Source organism: Leptonychotes weddellii, chromosome 3, assembly GCF_054177405.1.
Source record: "Leptonychotes weddellii isolate Sample4059 chromosome 3, ASM5417740v2, whole genome shotgun sequence".
In the NCBI taxonomy this organism is placed as follows: Eukaryota; Metazoa; Chordata; class Mammalia; order Carnivora; family Phocidae; genus Leptonychotes; species Leptonychotes weddellii.
Window position 1 is genome coordinate 162,579,457 of NC_138371.1, and position 16,383 is coordinate 162,595,839.

Below are 16,383 nucleotides of genomic sequence, written 5' to 3' on the forward strand. Positions count from 1 at the left end.
ATCTTCTTTATCCATTCATCTGTCGATGGACATCTTGGCTCTTTCCACAGTTTGGCTATTGTGGACATTGCTGCTATAAACATCGGGGTGCATGTACCCTTTCGGATCCCTACTTTTGTATCTTTGGGATAAATACCCAGTAGTTGCACTGTTATGTTAACCAACTAGAATTTAAATTAAAAAAAATTTTTTAATTAAAAAAAATTTTTTTAAAAAAGGAATTGTCTAGGCATAATGCACATATGGCCGACAATATTATGTACACTTGGAAACTGTTGGGTGAGTGTTTTTTTACCACAATTAAAAAAGAAAAATTAAAAAAAATTTTAAAAAATAAAGTGAGACGTTCAGAGCAGTGTTCGTTCATTCAAGAACATTCTTTGAGCACTTAAATTCCAGACAATGTTCAGTCATACCATGTCCCATGAAATAAGTCTCCTAGGAGACTTTGTACACGGAAAATGCCTTTGAAGGGTAAATAATTTTATTGCCTCTATTATATTCTATTTATACTGTCCCTACTATATACATAATTTATATTGTCTCTACTATATATACGCAATGCCTCAAGAAGAGATATTTATAGCATTAATATCTCCAGAAAAAGTTGATAAAATTCAGTTATGATAAAATCAGTTTTACTTATAATTAATAACAATAATGTACCTATAATTTATTAAGTCCCCATTAAGTGCCAAGCCCTGAGGCCAAGCCCTTTTCTTTTCAAAATATAAAGATTTTAATTTTTATTTTACTTTTTTTTTTAAGTAGGCTCCATGCCCAATGTGGGGCTTGAACTCATGACCCTGAGATCAAGAGTTGCTTGCTCCACTGACTGAGCCAGGCAGGCACCCCCAAACCCCTTTTCATATATTCTTAATCTGTAGAACTATCCTGTGAAAACAGCAGCCTTACCCCCATTGAACAGATAAGAAAACAGGCCTAAACAGGTAAGCAAGTGAATCAGTAACACACAGTTCATGAGTGACGGAGCTAGGATCCTCAGTATCTTAAGAGGGCCCAAGACAGTAAGTTCTAGGGCCATTATTGACTTCTACAAGGGGCAAGTCCACCACGATATCATCTGACTACACTATCCAGGATCCAGCCACTAAAAGACAACATCATTCACTTAATTCACCGTGCTTATTGAAAATTACGGACACGGTGGGGAATAATGGAAATGACATGGGGCAGCGGTCCCACTTCTTAGTGGGGCCACAAGGTGATAAATGCTTTTGACTTATAGTAAATCTGATAAAGAAACAAAGACATGTCACAAAGGAGTGACAAATTAGTTGTGATGTGTAATAATTAGGGTTTTAGTTAATCGCAGTGCACATACTAATTTACAACAAAACGAATGTTCAGGGGAAAGACCTTTTTAAACGTCCTCTCCCCACTCCCAAGTACTCACGTAATAGTTGAAGATTTTCTGGGAAAATGATCTTCTGTGATATTTTTCTTAACTCTAAAACACAAAAGAAAACGATTTCTAAGTGGCACAAGTGAATAATATAACTTAATATAAATTTCTATGGAATGGGTGATTTTTGCTTTTGAACATTTGTTAAAGAGGATAAGCAGCAAGAAATGGGCTGGTACCAATGACAGGCTGGTAGGAACTGTAAGCGTGACGCTCTGCTGGGTGGGACATTGCTGTGGGTTGAATGTCTGCGTCGCCCTAAAATCCACATATTGAAGCCTTAACCCCCCAGGGGATGCTCTCTGGAGGTTGGGCCTTTGGGAGGTAATTACGTTTATTTGAGGTCATGAGGGTGGGGCCCCCATAAAGGGATTAGTGTCCTTTTAAGAAGAAGAAGAGGGATCAGACCTCTCTCTCTCCCTTCCACGTGGGAACCCAGTGAGAAAGTGACCGTCTACCAGCCTGGAAGCAAGCTGTCACCAGAACTCGACCATACGTCATGCTGCTTTCAGATGTCCAATCTCAAGAAGTGTGAGAAAATAGCTCTCTGTTGTTCAGGCCACGCGGTCCGTGGTGTTTTGTTATAGCAGCCCAAGCCGACTGGGATAACCATGAATACAAACATTTTAGGGTCGAAAAGACTTACTTTGGGACAGACGTCCTATCGGTAAAAACAGGTCTTTGTCTTATCAGCTGTCTGCTTCTGGGAGGAAGCTGTACCGCCTTGGGTATTTCTCCATTTGAAAGGGTATCCACTTGAGGAGGAGCACTGTACTTATCTGGAAGAGCATTTTCATTCATGAGTCTCCATTACCTTCGTCATCAGCAAGTGAAAAGCACAAGAAAATACTACAATACTGTCTACACTGGCACTCGAAACCAACAAGCTCTTGGCTCTAGAGTCCACACGACAGGCATTTTTTTTTTTTAAGATTTATTTATTTTAGAGAAAGAGCGTGAGTGAGAGCAGAGGAAGGGGCAGAGGAAGCGAGAATATTCACGCTGAGCACGGAGCCCGACGTGGGAGCCGAAACCAAGAGTTGGACGCTCAACCAACTGAGCCCCAGGTGCCCCCAGGTGCCCCCAGGCACCTGGGTGGCCCCAGGCATTTTTTAATATTAAAATAAAACCCAAGACGCAACATATAATGGTCCAAACAGTATGAGACTTACCAATGAAGTTCCAAAGTTTGCAAACCATTTAAAAGGCAACAAGACTTCTGTTCCTACGTGCAGAAATGAAATGGCAGCCAGTGACGGGCTTACCTGAGGACAGTAAGGTTCTCTCCTCAATTTTACAGCTGACCTCATCTTCAAGGAATTCTCGAATTTTCTGAATGTTGGGTATTTGTCTTTCTCGTTCATGTCTCGCTGATTCCACAGTTCTTAGCACCCTACTGAAGTGATCGCTTGGAATTCCACGTATATCCTGAAGCAATAAAATGTTAAGCTTATTAGCCTGGGACATTCTTCATTTCATGAGCATTTGTCGGCATAAATTGTGCCAACGTTTTGTCCTCACTGCTGCATGCGAGGGAGGGGACGCCCCGACATATAACACATTATTCTGGCCTCAAGAGGAGCTCCCAGAGCAGTGGGACATAGAGGGGGTGTGTATGAGTGCATGGGACTCGTCAGTGGTGCTAGGCTGTGAGTGCCAGGACCGAATGCACAGAGGGTGTGTGTGTGTGTGTGTGTGTGTGTGTGTGTGTGTGTGTGTGTGAGTGAGACTGACCAACAATGCAAGCTGGGCCATCAGGACAGAATGAGTGCACAAGGACAGAACGGACATGCCTTCTTCTCTCCTCTGATCCTTTCCTATTGAGAAAACAAAATACAACACAACCAGTGAACGTTCCTGAAATGAAGGAGCTTACCGCATTAATCCCAAAGGTTTCCAGTTTCTCTAGCAAACTCTGCTCCAAGACACTCCTTATTTCCTTCATGAGGGAGGGGTTACTCTTCAAAGCTTTCCTTAAGTGGATCTTGTTGTGATTTAATTTCTGTTCATTCTCCCTTCCTGAAATAAGGTTTACAAAGTGTGTTAAAAAGTTAAATACATAAAAGCTCTAAGCAGAAAATAGCAAAACACCACTTTTAAACAGCAAGCAAGCATTTTGTAATGTGATAAGGTTTTTGGATTGTTTAATCATTCAGCTCAATATATGATGCTGAAGTATCACAACTTTTAAAACTACCTTAAGTTGGCCTCAAAACTTCGGTGTCTTTAAAGACTCTTTCTTTACCCCTTAACTGAATCAATACTAGATGAATAATGCAAGAGAAATGTCTCTGCAGAAGCACAGTAGAAAAAATGAATTCTTTAAATCTTTTTTTTTTTTTTTAATTTTTTTATTTATTTGAGAGAGAGAGAGAGAGAGAAACAGCATGAGAGGGGATAGGGTCAGAGGGAGAAGCAAGCTCCCCGCTGAGCCGGGAGCCCGATGTGGGACTCGATCCCAGGACTCCGGAATGGTGACCTGAGCCGAAGGCAGTCGCTTAACCAACTGAGCCACCCAGGCGCCCAAAAAATGAATTCTTTAGAAGTTCAATGGTTCATCCTAAAATTATTTTACTACTTTCTGAAGAATTCATCTCACCTAAATTATTAGAATTTATGTATCATTTTTTGAAGCCCCATTTACATTGAATAATTAAGTTCTGATTCAATAAATTCAGTAAAAATTTATCTAAAATTTCAAAATGTGACATTATCCCTCCCAAAATATTTACCAAAATGAAAAAGAGGTTAACAAAGAGTCTTAGGAAAAGTATATTCTGTTTAAAACCACCTATAATTAAAAGCAAAGGAAAAATAACCAGCCAGATTCTCCTAACTTTTCCTTCCCTGTTCCTCTTTCATTCCCCCACTAAAAAATGTGGTATTCAAGAGAATTTGGAGAAGGCGCGTGACTACATGACCCTGAAGATCGGAGTCCGACGTCAAAGCGGAGGCAGGGGCTTGATGGAAGAGGTTCCATCGGGGGCTGTTCAGACCCTTAGTGAAGGTCCAAAGCCAGATCTGGGAGAACACAACAGTGCTGTCATTTTGGAGTCTATTCTCCGAACAGGGGCATTTCACCCAACAAGGGTGGTGCCGAGTGCCCACGCCGAGTAGGTCTGGGGCTGCAGGGGGCTATGGTATTTTGAGGCCCGGCCTCACCCACTCCAGTAGATGGGAATTTTAGGGACCCACAGCAGAAGATCCACAACAAAATGCCCCAATGTCTCAGACATTCTCTAAACCCTCATTCAACTCCAGCAGTAAATTGTATTTCTGTTCATGAATCAACACTTCTGCTGAGGGCAAAAGTAGTCAAATTACTGCGTGTACATTAGAGAAGAGGAAAAGTCCTGCATGGTAATGCTGTTCTATAATTTGGTACTTCAGTTTGCGAAACCGAAATTATAAAATTTTGTAAGATTATGTATTAGTAAAGATCAGAAGTAATCTTAAATTTTTGATTCCAGCATTCATGCTGCTTTCTCACCAGTGTTTTCCAATATTCTGGAACCACCTTAAAAAAAAAAAAAAACACTTCTGGGGGCCCCTGGGTGGCTCAGTTGGTTGGGCATCTGACTCTTGATTTTGGCTCAGGTCATGATCTCAGGGTAATGGGATGGAGTACCTCACCGGCTCTGCCCTCAGTGCAGTCTGCTTGTCCCTCTCCCTCATGCTCCTCTCCACCCCACCCCGCCCAGCTCACACTCTCGCTCTCTCTCTTTCAAATAAGTAAATAAATAAAATCTTTAAAAAAAAAAAAAAAGCACTTCTGTCCTAGGAACAATACATCAAAATCTAGAGGGCTTAGCTGCAGCTGTGGCCATGTCACGGGCTTTGGCGGCTAGCTGGCCATCAAGTGTAGAAAACTTTCTAGGGTGAACAACATGAAGAGGTACCGAGAGATTGCCTGGGAGTCATGGTGCTACCACAGAAAAAGACACACCTCCCGCCCTGTTTACCCAAGGGAATTTTCGGGCCAGGACCCAGGGTATAAAAGGAACCACACGGAAGCACAGACAGAGAGGCTCCAGGCTCTGTCTGCTCCAGGACCCGGGTCAAGCGAACTGAATTTGTTTGCTGATTGGGTTGGGTTCACCCTCAACCCTGATGATAAGCTCCTTCTGATGACCAAGTTTCCCAAAATGACTGCAAATTAAACATTTCCCCTCTGTCCTCAAATTCACTTTCTATGTTGATGCTTGCTTTAGATTCCTTTATGGATAAGGCGAGAACTCTTGGTAGGAAGGACTCTTAACAAGGCTGGGGCTGGCTGGGGGAAGCGAGAAAGAATGTAGAATGGACAGGAAAAAGAAAAAGAAAGTTTTTAATGTAATGGTGGAATTAATCACTGGAAAGCCTATCACAACAGAAGATTTTAATCAAAGACAAAACTTTCCCAGGCAGGTAGCCCAATGCACAATAGCCCACACAAATGATCATTTCTATCAGACATACAACGTACCATTTTTGGTGAGCAAATAACTACAGCACAAAGCGAAGAGTAAAAAACAAAACCCAAAACGGAATTCCTGGGTCAGAAGGGACGTCATCATCTAGGAATCAATCCTCTCATTTTTCACATGAGAACACTAAAACCAGAGAGGGAAAGGCACCCCGCTAGTACTGGACCAGCCTGCCTCTGTCCCTTTGTTCTCTGCGGTAAACTCTGGAAAGCTGAAAACCTGGACTGGAGTTCCAGCCCTGTCACGAATTAAGCTCAACGACTTGGAGTAAGCTCCCAATCCCCCTGTGTTTCAAGTTCCTGAACAATGAAATGGCCTCTAAGACCCCTGCTGGCCCACATTCTAACATCCCATAGCAAGGGTTGAATATGCCTTTCCGGGACTGTCAAAATCGTAAGGACGCAGAAGTGGTCATGCATGTAAGTACGCGTGCATGCATACTTCTGGGTAACAGCCATCGTGCTTTGCAAACCACTGCCAAAATTTAGCTGTACAGGCATCATCTGCAAAATGTTAGCCCAGCTGAGGAATTTATTGATGGCAATTAATCTGCCGCCGGCATGCTGGCTCCACGGAGGCACTGAAGGGTTCGCTGGGTCACTGGCTTATGTAACAGTGTGCCTGGGACTCAGGCCTGTCTGGCGGCCCTCGGCCCTCTCCTCTCTGCAACCAGAGCTGTGTCCGAATACACGGAAAGGGTTATTTTCTTTCCCAATCTGGTTCCCCGCATGCGGCAATAACCAACGATGGTGTTCGCTGCCCGTGATCCCAAACTCACACCTTACGTGGTCTGGGTAGAAGAATTTTAAAACACAGGCAGAAGGATGTCATGGGTATAAGTGGGGACCCCGAGGGGTGACAGTGGACAAAGTGAGGACGGTCTCTTGGAATCTAACAGACTCGTTTTTTTTTTAAAGGACTGTGAACTTGAGACTCCATATGACCGCCGGACACATTTCATAGATTCTGCAGAAAATAAGATATTTTGGACCTCCTGACACATTACATAGATTCTGCAGAAAATAAGGTATTTGGTGTTCCAGACATCAATAAATAACATGTAGGAGGGAGAAAGCACATTACTTGAAAGCAAATGGAAAATAAACATCGCACAGATATTATGGATGTGCCTGATTGAGTCACTTCTCAATTTGTAGCCTTGATTAAAATAATTTGGAAAGGGATGCCTGGGTGGCTCAGTTGGTTAAGCATCTGCCTTCGGCTCAGGTCATGATCCCAGGGTCCTGGGATCCAGCCCCGCATCGGGCTCCCTGCTCAGCGGGAGGCCTGCTTCTCTCTCTCTCTCCCTCTGCTTGTGCTCTCTCTGTCAAATAAATAAAATCTTAAAAAAAAATAATAACTTGGAAAAAGTCATCTAGAGAACACAGAAAAGTTACAACAAATAATTAAGAATTTACAAATTGGAATATACATTTTAATTTTCTTCCTAACACAAATGGTAAAACCAGAGTTCATATAAATATTATTCAAGTGTAACTGTTTCAAGATGTACAAGTCTGGCATTAGAAAATACTCTTAATAATGTGGAATGATTTTCTTAAACTTCAAAAATGAATTGACAGAAAATAATTTTGAGAGCTGCTGAATAAAAGGAGTAAGCCACAATAACTTTAATTATCTCCCCAAACCTTGAACAGTTCCCAAATTTCAACATGAAGTCATTACCCTGGGGATCCCTGGGTGGCTTAGTCGGTTAAGCCTCTGACTCTTAATTTTAGTTCGGGTCATGATCTCAGGGTCGTGGGATCGAGCCCAGCATTGGGCTCCGCACTGGGCGTGGAGCCTGCTTAAGATTCTCTCTCTCTCCCTCATCCTCTCCTTCTGTCCACCATGTGCCCTTGCTCTCTCTCTATAATAAATAAATAAATCTTTTTTAAAAAAAGACATTATTCTGCACATAAATATTCTACATCAAGAGCATAAATATTATGCTTTTTTTTTGCTGTTAAAATAATTTTGAAATGGGCAGTTCACCCTCTCACAGATTCAGGATGTGAGAAATAGCTACTGTGCTAGGAATATTTTTTTCCCTAAAAAGATTTTATTTATTTATTTATTTATTTATTTAATTTATTTCTCAGAGAGAGAGAGCACACACAAGCAGGGGGAGCAGCAAGCAGAGGGAGAAGCAGGCTCCCCACTGAGCAGGGAGCCCGATACGGGGCTCGATCCCAGGACCCTGGGATCATGACCTGAGCCGAAGGCAGGTGCTTAACCGACTGAGCCACCCGGGCGTTCCCTAGGAATATTTTTGTATCATCTGGTGCACAATGCATTTGTGTTGACTTGTCATCTGACCAGAAAATATCTGCGTTGACAAAAAGACTTACATTTTTTTCCCCAAGTTCCCCGACATAGGAAGATCTTAGTCACATGCTAAGAATACAGTAAAGCAGGGGAAAATATAACAGCATGTTAAAGACAGAATACAACAGATGGATTGAAAATGTAATCTCCAAACCTAAATGTCTTCCCTAATTTTGCTAACGGTGTGATAAAAACCACTGGATTGTAAATTTCAAGGCTTGGGTTTTACCATCTCAATCGAATCTATGCAGGTGGAAACCCTGAGTGAGCCCTTGGTTACCTTTTTCTTCCTCTGAAAGCTCTTCTATTGGTTCCAGTATGTGCGATGAGAATGCCTGTTCTATTAACGAGGAAAAATAAGAATAGTACAAACAGGACAACAGCAAAGTAAAATTAGTTTCCTTTTAAACAATTTTGAAAGATACAGTTCCACAGTATTTTAATAATGCCTAAAACAGCAGAATTTGCTGGGAAGAAATATGGAGGCGGTCAGTTAAAGCTGGTCCCTTTTTCATGGTATCTGCTCTTTCATGTATTTTCCATTAACTCCCCCTGCCTCAGGAAATTATGTTTTCAAATAATTATGTCGTTTCTCACTCAGCAACCTCGTGCCTGACGGGATTCTTTTAAGACACAAGGTCACAACTGCAAAAGGTCTTCTTCATTTATCCCCCCAAAATACCTTCCTTATAAAATATTTTGATTGGGTGGTTAAAGAGAAAATTAATGAAACTATTTCAGTTCCCAAAGATAAAAACATGACAAAATGCCCTGGGATTCCCACTTCTCACTAGCCCCAGGGTCTTCAGGTGGGAGGACCAGGATGGCGAAGGACAGGTGAACCCAGCAACAGCAGCAGGACTAAGACCCCTTCTTAGACACCTCTGTGTCCCTAAACCACAGTTCAACACCTCCTTCTGCTCCCAGAGAGCCACCGGGGCGAGGCTGTGGACAGATGACACGTGAAGAGGGGCTGTTCCCAATCCCACCCCAGAGCAGTGCCCAGGGTGGGTTAGGCCTCTGGGTGACTTCCCAGGTAATGTGACTGGGGCTCAAGGAAATCCGTGGGCTGCATGGATAAAGCCAAACGCCATCCTTTCAAGGGGGAAGTTCCTACTTGGGGAAGGTCAGGTTTTTGCAGTCAGGTAGTCAGGCTTTAGACATTGGCATAAAATGCAATTGGAAATCTAGCTGAGGAAGTGTGTGCTTCACTCACCTTCGGCTTGGAGACTGCCCCCGGCCCCCTCCCCAGGGAGCTCCCCACCTGCACCTACAAGGAGGAGGCCATTCCTCTCCACACCAGACCCCACAGTGGGCGACCAGCGAGGGGAGTTGCCCCCCAGCTTGTCAGGCACAGATGACACGCTTTGCACGTATTAGCTTAGATTTAACACCTCCCACTTTGAAGTTCTAGCTTTTAATTTACCGAAGGGTATTTCTAATTCTGTTTTAGGGCATCTACAAACATACGCACACACGTATTGGTATACACAAATAAATAAATATATATTATATTTAAGTACACATAAATAGGCTCTTACAGCTTGTTAGCAACCTAGTCAATCTCTCTGACATTGACTGGGAGAAAAGCATTGTAAACTGCTTTCCAATGAACATTTGGAACACAGCCTATTAGGAAATAGCAGTCCACTTTAATTTTGAAACATGAACATGATCGTACAAAGAGGCATTTAATTCCATCCATGCACCACAACTGATGAACATGAAAAATGTGTTTTCAAGGGGCGCCTGGGTGGCTCAGTCGGTTAAGCGACTGCCTTCGGCTCAGGTCATGATCCTGGAGTCCCGGGATCGAGTCCCGCATCGGGCTCCCTGCTTGGCAGGGAGTCTGCTTCTCCCTCTGACCCTCCTCCCTCTCATGATCTCTGTCTCTCATTCTCTCTCTCTCGAATAAATAAATAAAAAAATCTTTTAAAAAAAATGTGCTTTCAAATGTGTTATTCAGCATCAAGATTTTAAAGTTATATAAATAAAGAAAAAAAAACAACCTGTAGCTGTATGTGGTAATGGATGTTAACTAGATCCCGTGGTGATCATTTCACAATATATATAAATACCGACTCATTATATTGTACACCTGTGCTAATATGTTATAGGTCAATTATATCTCAATAAAGAATTAAAAAATTAAAAAGTAAAGTTATACAAATAGACTATTTACTAGTTTGAACTGCTGAAAATAGGGATTTTAGGAGGATGGCTAATTTCAATTTTTTAAGTCACATGATTTATATTTTATTGTATTTTATGGAAATGACAAAAATAAAGTTAGGAGGAAAAGCTCTATAAAATCTCCCCAAACCATCATATACATATTTGTTATCATTATAAGGATAGTCCTAGGACTTACTTCTCTTGAGTTGAAACAAGGCATCAAAATGGTGACCTTTGGTGCTGGGAGGCAGAGGGTGGGGCTCTAGGGGAGGGAAACTGGGCTCCTACTATAAAAGCTATAAAGGGAGTGAGGTCCACCAGACTTCAGCTCTAAACTAGCAGACTGATGTCCAAGTGTGGAGTGAAGGGCCTGCCGTTCGTATGTTTTATGAGCCAAAGGCCCAGCCTCCAAATGACCCAGGTCTTGTCGTAAGTTGAGATATCCAGGCTGAGCTGATATACTCGAAGACCCAAGTCTCTCCCCTCTGAACTCTCCAGAGGCTTCCAGAAAAATCCTTATGTCAGTGCCCTACCATTCCCTCCAGAAGACGAACTCCCAGGTCTGTACCTGGCCCTCTCTGGCACTGGCTGGCTGTGTCGGACTTTGTCAGCCCGACCCCGGAAGCCAACAAGGGCCAGTGCTTTCTCAGTGGCTCCTGTTCCAAAGGTCCTGCTTCATTTGATCCTTAGCACAGCCCACCGAAGTAGCTGTACTGTTCTCCTCATTTGGCAGGCAAGGAATCCCAAACCTGTGGCTTCATGAGTCAAGTGTGAACCCAGACTGCTTGCTTCCTTTCAAAGTCCAGGCTCTTGGCCAGGAAACCATAGTGCCTTCCTACTGGCAATTTCTGCGTTTGTCTCCCGGACTTCTCTACATGGCACTGTCTCTGTGAGCTCATGGTGTTCTTAACCCGTCCCTCACCCTTGCCCGAATCACCTGCACCTGCAACTTCCACCAGCTCCATGGAACAGCTGGTATATCTGCCCCCTCGTTTCAAAACCTCAACCCCAATTCCTAGGGGAAGAATCACCCAGAGACCATTCCTCGATCCCCAGCTGGTCTGTCCAGCTCTAAATCCTTGAGTACACTCTGGTCAGGCTGAGCTTCCCCAAGCCCAGCCCTCCCGTCTGGCCACGCCCAGCCTCAAGAACATTCAGCGGCTACAGAATGTCACAAGAATGGCCCGACCAGCTAGAGGCTGGTACCGGGTGCTCGCCATGAACGGTCTCAACCAGCCTCGCTTCCCTCAAGTCTCTTCTGCCTACCCTATGCTCAGCCAAATAATTCATCTGCACCACTCATCCCCATCTCGTGCTTTCCTCTGACCTTTTGCTTCGACTTTTTGCTTTGTCTCTGGGGAGGGGAGCAGTCTACACCCCTGACAACCCCCATCTCATAACTGATCCCTGAATCCAGGACAATTCTGAAGAGCCCATCCCAGCTCTAAAGCTCCCAGTGAGATGTGCAGAGGCCCGCACTGCAGTGCGCCTAGGTTCAGGGCCCCCTTCCACCCACTCCTGCTTCTCTCACAGGGGTTGGCCAAGAGCATGGCCCAGTAGACCTCCCAGCTGCAAACCTCCACCTCAGAGTCTGTTTCCCGGGGAACCCAACCTAAGACCGTGACGTTTTTCATGGTGAAGAGCCTCATCAAGCTCCTAGACGGAACAAAAGGAAAGATTGAGAGGTAATCGGGCTAAATAATGTTACGTAATACAGATAAGGCTCCCCGCCCCCGCCCCCTACAGCTGGGGACATTGCCATGGCTGGGGGTGGGGGGGCCAGGTCAGTGGGCCCCCCGTACAAGCCTCCTCCTTGCTCCTGCCCATTGAGATGCTCACAAATCAGCTCAGATCCCAATCCAAAGGCTGCAGGCCTCATGCCAGGTGTGGCTGGCATTTAAAGCTAGCATTTTAATCCCAGCAGATGCCAGCAAGGGGTCATGGCTGGTTCACGCAGCACAGTTCCAATCAGGGCAAAGTCCGTAAGGAACACAGTGCTTTGGAACTGATGGATTGGTCAGGACTCGAATCAACTCCAGACAGCTAAACATGCCTACTATAGGAGTCCTTTATTGGGTGCCAAAAATATGAAGCAAAGAAAATGTAGTCCTCATACACTGTCACACAAAAGGCCAATAATAACAAAGTAGCAAAAAAAGAAAAAGAAACCCTAACACACTGCTGAAGTACACAGAAGTGGCCAGCAATGCATTAGAAAACTCAACCCTGAAAAAGAAGGCAAGAGAGAGATTTTAGACCCGACATAAAGAATATGAATAGAGAGCACTTGCCAGGGGACATCTTCTTGTCTATTCAAGATTAAGGCAAATTTACCTAGGTCCCACACACATTTTACCTCTGTTGCCGGTCCAGAAAGAGGACACCTGTATGTTCTAAACACTTGTAAATACTAACACCGAGTAAGTGGGGAGTTGACGCATTACATAGTGCGAACACATGCTCGGGATACTGCCCTGCCTGAAATGACCTCAGGACAAAAAGTAAGGGGCAATAAACACCTTCATGAGTCCGTCCAGTGAACAAAAACAATGGGTACAGGAGGCCATGCTAATATGAAAAATATTTCTGAACACACAAAGTCTGACTTGACTGACCGTGGATTTAAGTCTAACTCGAAGGCTAAAAAGCAAAATGGAAGGAAGTAATCACTTACATTCCAGAAGCATTTGTAGGTAAGACAGAAAAGTCGGTCCCCTCCCATCCCATCTTTTAATTCAGTTAATATACAGCAGACCGTAGGCAAACAATGGACTAAAAACATACTTGCAAAAACCGTAAGTGCCTTAACAGTATAAAAATAAAATATGGCTACCGATATCCCCCCTGTCTATTGGATCACGTAATTAACAATTACCACCCTTGCGCCCTGGTTCAGGAACTGATTCCTGGCAGTGCTCTCCTCCCGTGGCTCCCACTTTTCCCTTTGGTTTCCATCACATGTCTTTTCTAGATTTTTCCAACCAATCACTGAAACTGTTTGCTTAAAAAAGGTGACTTGCTGCCACACTGAAAGTTATAAAAACAGTCACGTATGCCCTGTGGCATGTGCTGGTTGGCTGGTCTAGTAGAAAATCACCTTCTTAACCCAACACCTACTACTCTCCACCCAAAATCATACACAATCCAAGTACTGCTCAACGTTAAGATCTCTGCTTGTGAGTCTAGCAACATATACATTTTTTACTTTATGACTTTGGCAGGTATGTTCACAGTTTATGATAATATTACATATGAAGACAGCAGTTTTATTAACTGCTCTGCATTCACTAAAACGTCTTCTGTTTTGCATAGTTACCCCACAGAAGCACTTGTGGTTAATAAGTTGTCTGACTCAGGGCAGAAACTGCACATAAAATGCTGAGACTTAGCTGAAACTTACCATGTGCCATTGTGAGACCTGATTTAGCATCCACAGTCTGTGCGGCTGAGGCACTCACTGAAACAGCAGAAAGAGAAAAAGCTCACAGCCTTCCGTAACGAAAGCATAAGCATCTCAACTTGATGATGATCCAGTCCTCCTCAAATTAGTCAAGCTATATACAGATCGTAAGGGACGCATGTTTCAAGTGATGATCACCAGCTAACCTAAACCAATTCTATAAATAGCAATTCTATATACACCAAAAAATAATTTGCCCTTTTAAAATATACAATTCAATATAAAATATACAACTCTAAGTATACAATTGAAATAATCAGAGTGGTGCAACCATAACCACTACCTAATTTTAGAACATTTTCATCACACGCGCTAAAAACACCCATTAGCCATGACTCCCCAAGTCTGCTTCCCCACGGCCCCTGGCAACCACGGATCTACTTTCTGTCTCTAAGGATTTGCCTTTTCTGGACATTTCATATAGAATGGACTCATACATTGTGGTCCTTTGTGACTGGCCTCTTTCACTTAGCATCACGTTTTCAAAGTTCATCCATGTTGGGGTGCCTGGGTGACTCAGTCGGTAAAGCGCCTGGCTTTTGATTTTGGTTTGGGTCATGATCTCAGGGTCCTCGGATAGCCCCTGCATTGGGCTCCTCGCTCAGCAGGGAGTCTGCTTGAGGAGTCTCTCCCTATCCCTCTGCCATTCCCCCAGCTCTCTCTCCTCTCAGAAACAAATAAACCTTAAAAAAAGAAAAAGAGGTCCCCAGAAGCACCTGAGAAAACCGAGCAGTTAAAACCATTAGCATTTTCCAGTCAACTGGGCCAAATTCCCAAACCCTCTCATCAATGCCTTTTCATAGCTTACAGTCCTGGGGCCACATGAATGGTACCATCACTCAGGGCCCAGCCTCAGCCTGGACCCTCCCCTGGTATTCAGATCCCCGTTCACACGCACGTCCTCTCTTGTCCGGGACTGCTTGCTCCCTAGCTTCCTCCACCCTTACACTTTCCTGAATGGAATAATAAAATAATAAAAATATTTCAACTATTTAACTATTATTAGGAAAACAATCTGTCCATTTCTACACTGTACAGATTATGTCTTTGTGGATTATAGCCAAATCCTGATGGCTCCAAGACACAGACGTGCTGAGCCCACCTCAAGTGAGCAACTGACAGAACATCGGGTCAAAGCCTGCAAATCTGAGTCTCAGGGATGCTAAAATGGGGCAGCTAGCACACTGTCACATCGTCACACAGTGTAATGTCTTGGGAAACCACAAGTTCAAACTGAAGCAATGCCAAAGAATTTATAGCTGTCCCTTGATTAGGTGAACTGAGAATAACAGGTATTGCTAACGCAAATCACCACAAAATCACATGGATATTCACAGTCTGGGGTTTTTAGAACTAGGTCAAAGCCAGGAATCAAAATAGATCATTATGTAACCTCCAAACACACCGGTTTTCAAAGGAAAGCCTCTAAACATAGTAAGTTGTGTATTGTTTTAGCACTTTAAAAATATCTTCAGAATCCTGAGCCTTTTATAGAAACTTACTAGGTACAGCTGGGGCAGTTGGCTTAGATTCAAAAGTTTGCCGAGTTGAAGGAGTCCCTGAAATTTAAAAAAAATTAATTAATTAATGACAAAAATCACAAGTTACGGGTTTTATTTTGCCAGTGCTTATCTTAATCTTTTCCCCCAGAAAAAAAATAAACAAAATTTACCAACATACGGTGACTCACCCAGCTGGGTAAAGACTGAGTTTAACGTAAATCCTTATAAAACTTGCCCTAAAATTATTACCACTCAGATATTTATGCTGAGTGATTACACAGCTATTGCTCACTACCCGAACTCTCGCTGTTTCGAAGAGAAGTTACAGGGAACCTGGCCCTTCTCAAACCTTTATTTCAAAACAAGAAGGAACCAAGTATGTAGGTCAATGAACCCCCTGCGGGGCCCCTAAAAACAAGGAGGAAACGCAGCTCACGCACCCACTGCCAATCCCCAGTCGGTGCCCAAGTAGACAAGTATCCTTTAATGACCTGAGATGAGTGGGAACCACGAGCTGGGTTATTCGAAAGGAGTCTAGGTAAGACAAGCTGTACGCTCTATTGGGAGATCTTGCATGCACTTCTGGCTCCAGTGTCCCTTCTAGACTCGCTCCTGAGGGAGCAGGAGATGGGTGGTTATCACTGCCACAGTCAGTAGGCTGGATGTGCCCCCACTATGCTTAGAACACACCTTTAACCCCCAACTGTCTCAGCTGACAAGGACGCAGCCAGCCCCTACAGTACGTTAGAGTAACTGAGGTTGGGGTCCTTCACGATGGCTCACCCCCATGAGTGCTCAACAGGTGCAATTTATTTATTTATTTTTTTTATTTATTTTTATTTTTATTTTTTTTTAAAGATTTTATTTATTTATTTGACAGAGAGACAGCGAGAGCAGGAACACAAGCAGGGGGAGTGGGAGAGGGAGAAGCAGGCTTCCTGCCGAGCAGGGAGCCCGATGTGGGACTCGATCCCAGGACCCTGGGATCATGACCTGAGCCGAAGGCAGACGCTTAACGACTGAGCC

General features: G+C 43.6%; 2 protein-coding genes across 2 annotated transcripts in view; one reads left to right on the forward strand and one right to left on the reverse strand.

Annotated features, from left to right (window-relative positions):
• The window catches only part of CLDN10 (claudin 10), a 23,892-nt gene extending 16,738 nt beyond the window's left edge, over positions 1-7,154 (forward strand). The window contains exon 4 of the mRNA XM_081815111.1: positions 6,810-7,154. Within this exon, the coding sequence (XP_081671237.1) occupies positions 6,810-6,855 (46 nt within the window). The 3' untranslated portion in view covers positions 6,856-7,154. The remainder of the gene's footprint in view (positions 1-6,809) is intronic.
• DZIP1 (DAZ interacting zinc finger protein 1) overlaps positions 1,414-16,383 on the reverse strand; it is a 40,665-nt gene continuing 25,695 nt past the window's right edge. Inside the window, exons 13-19 of the mRNA XM_081815106.1 lie at positions 15,358-15,414; positions 13,796-13,852; positions 8,501-8,560; positions 3,303-3,445; positions 2,692-2,854; positions 2,073-2,205; positions 1,414-1,471 (exon numbers count right to left, since the gene is read on the reverse strand). Of these exons, the coding sequence (XP_081671232.1) occupies positions 1,414-1,471; positions 2,073-2,205; positions 2,692-2,854; positions 3,303-3,445; positions 8,501-8,560; positions 13,796-13,852; positions 15,358-15,414 (671 nt within the window). The remainder of the gene's footprint in view (positions 1,472-2,072; positions 2,206-2,691; positions 2,855-3,302; positions 3,446-8,500; positions 8,561-13,795; positions 13,853-15,357; positions 15,415-16,383) is intronic.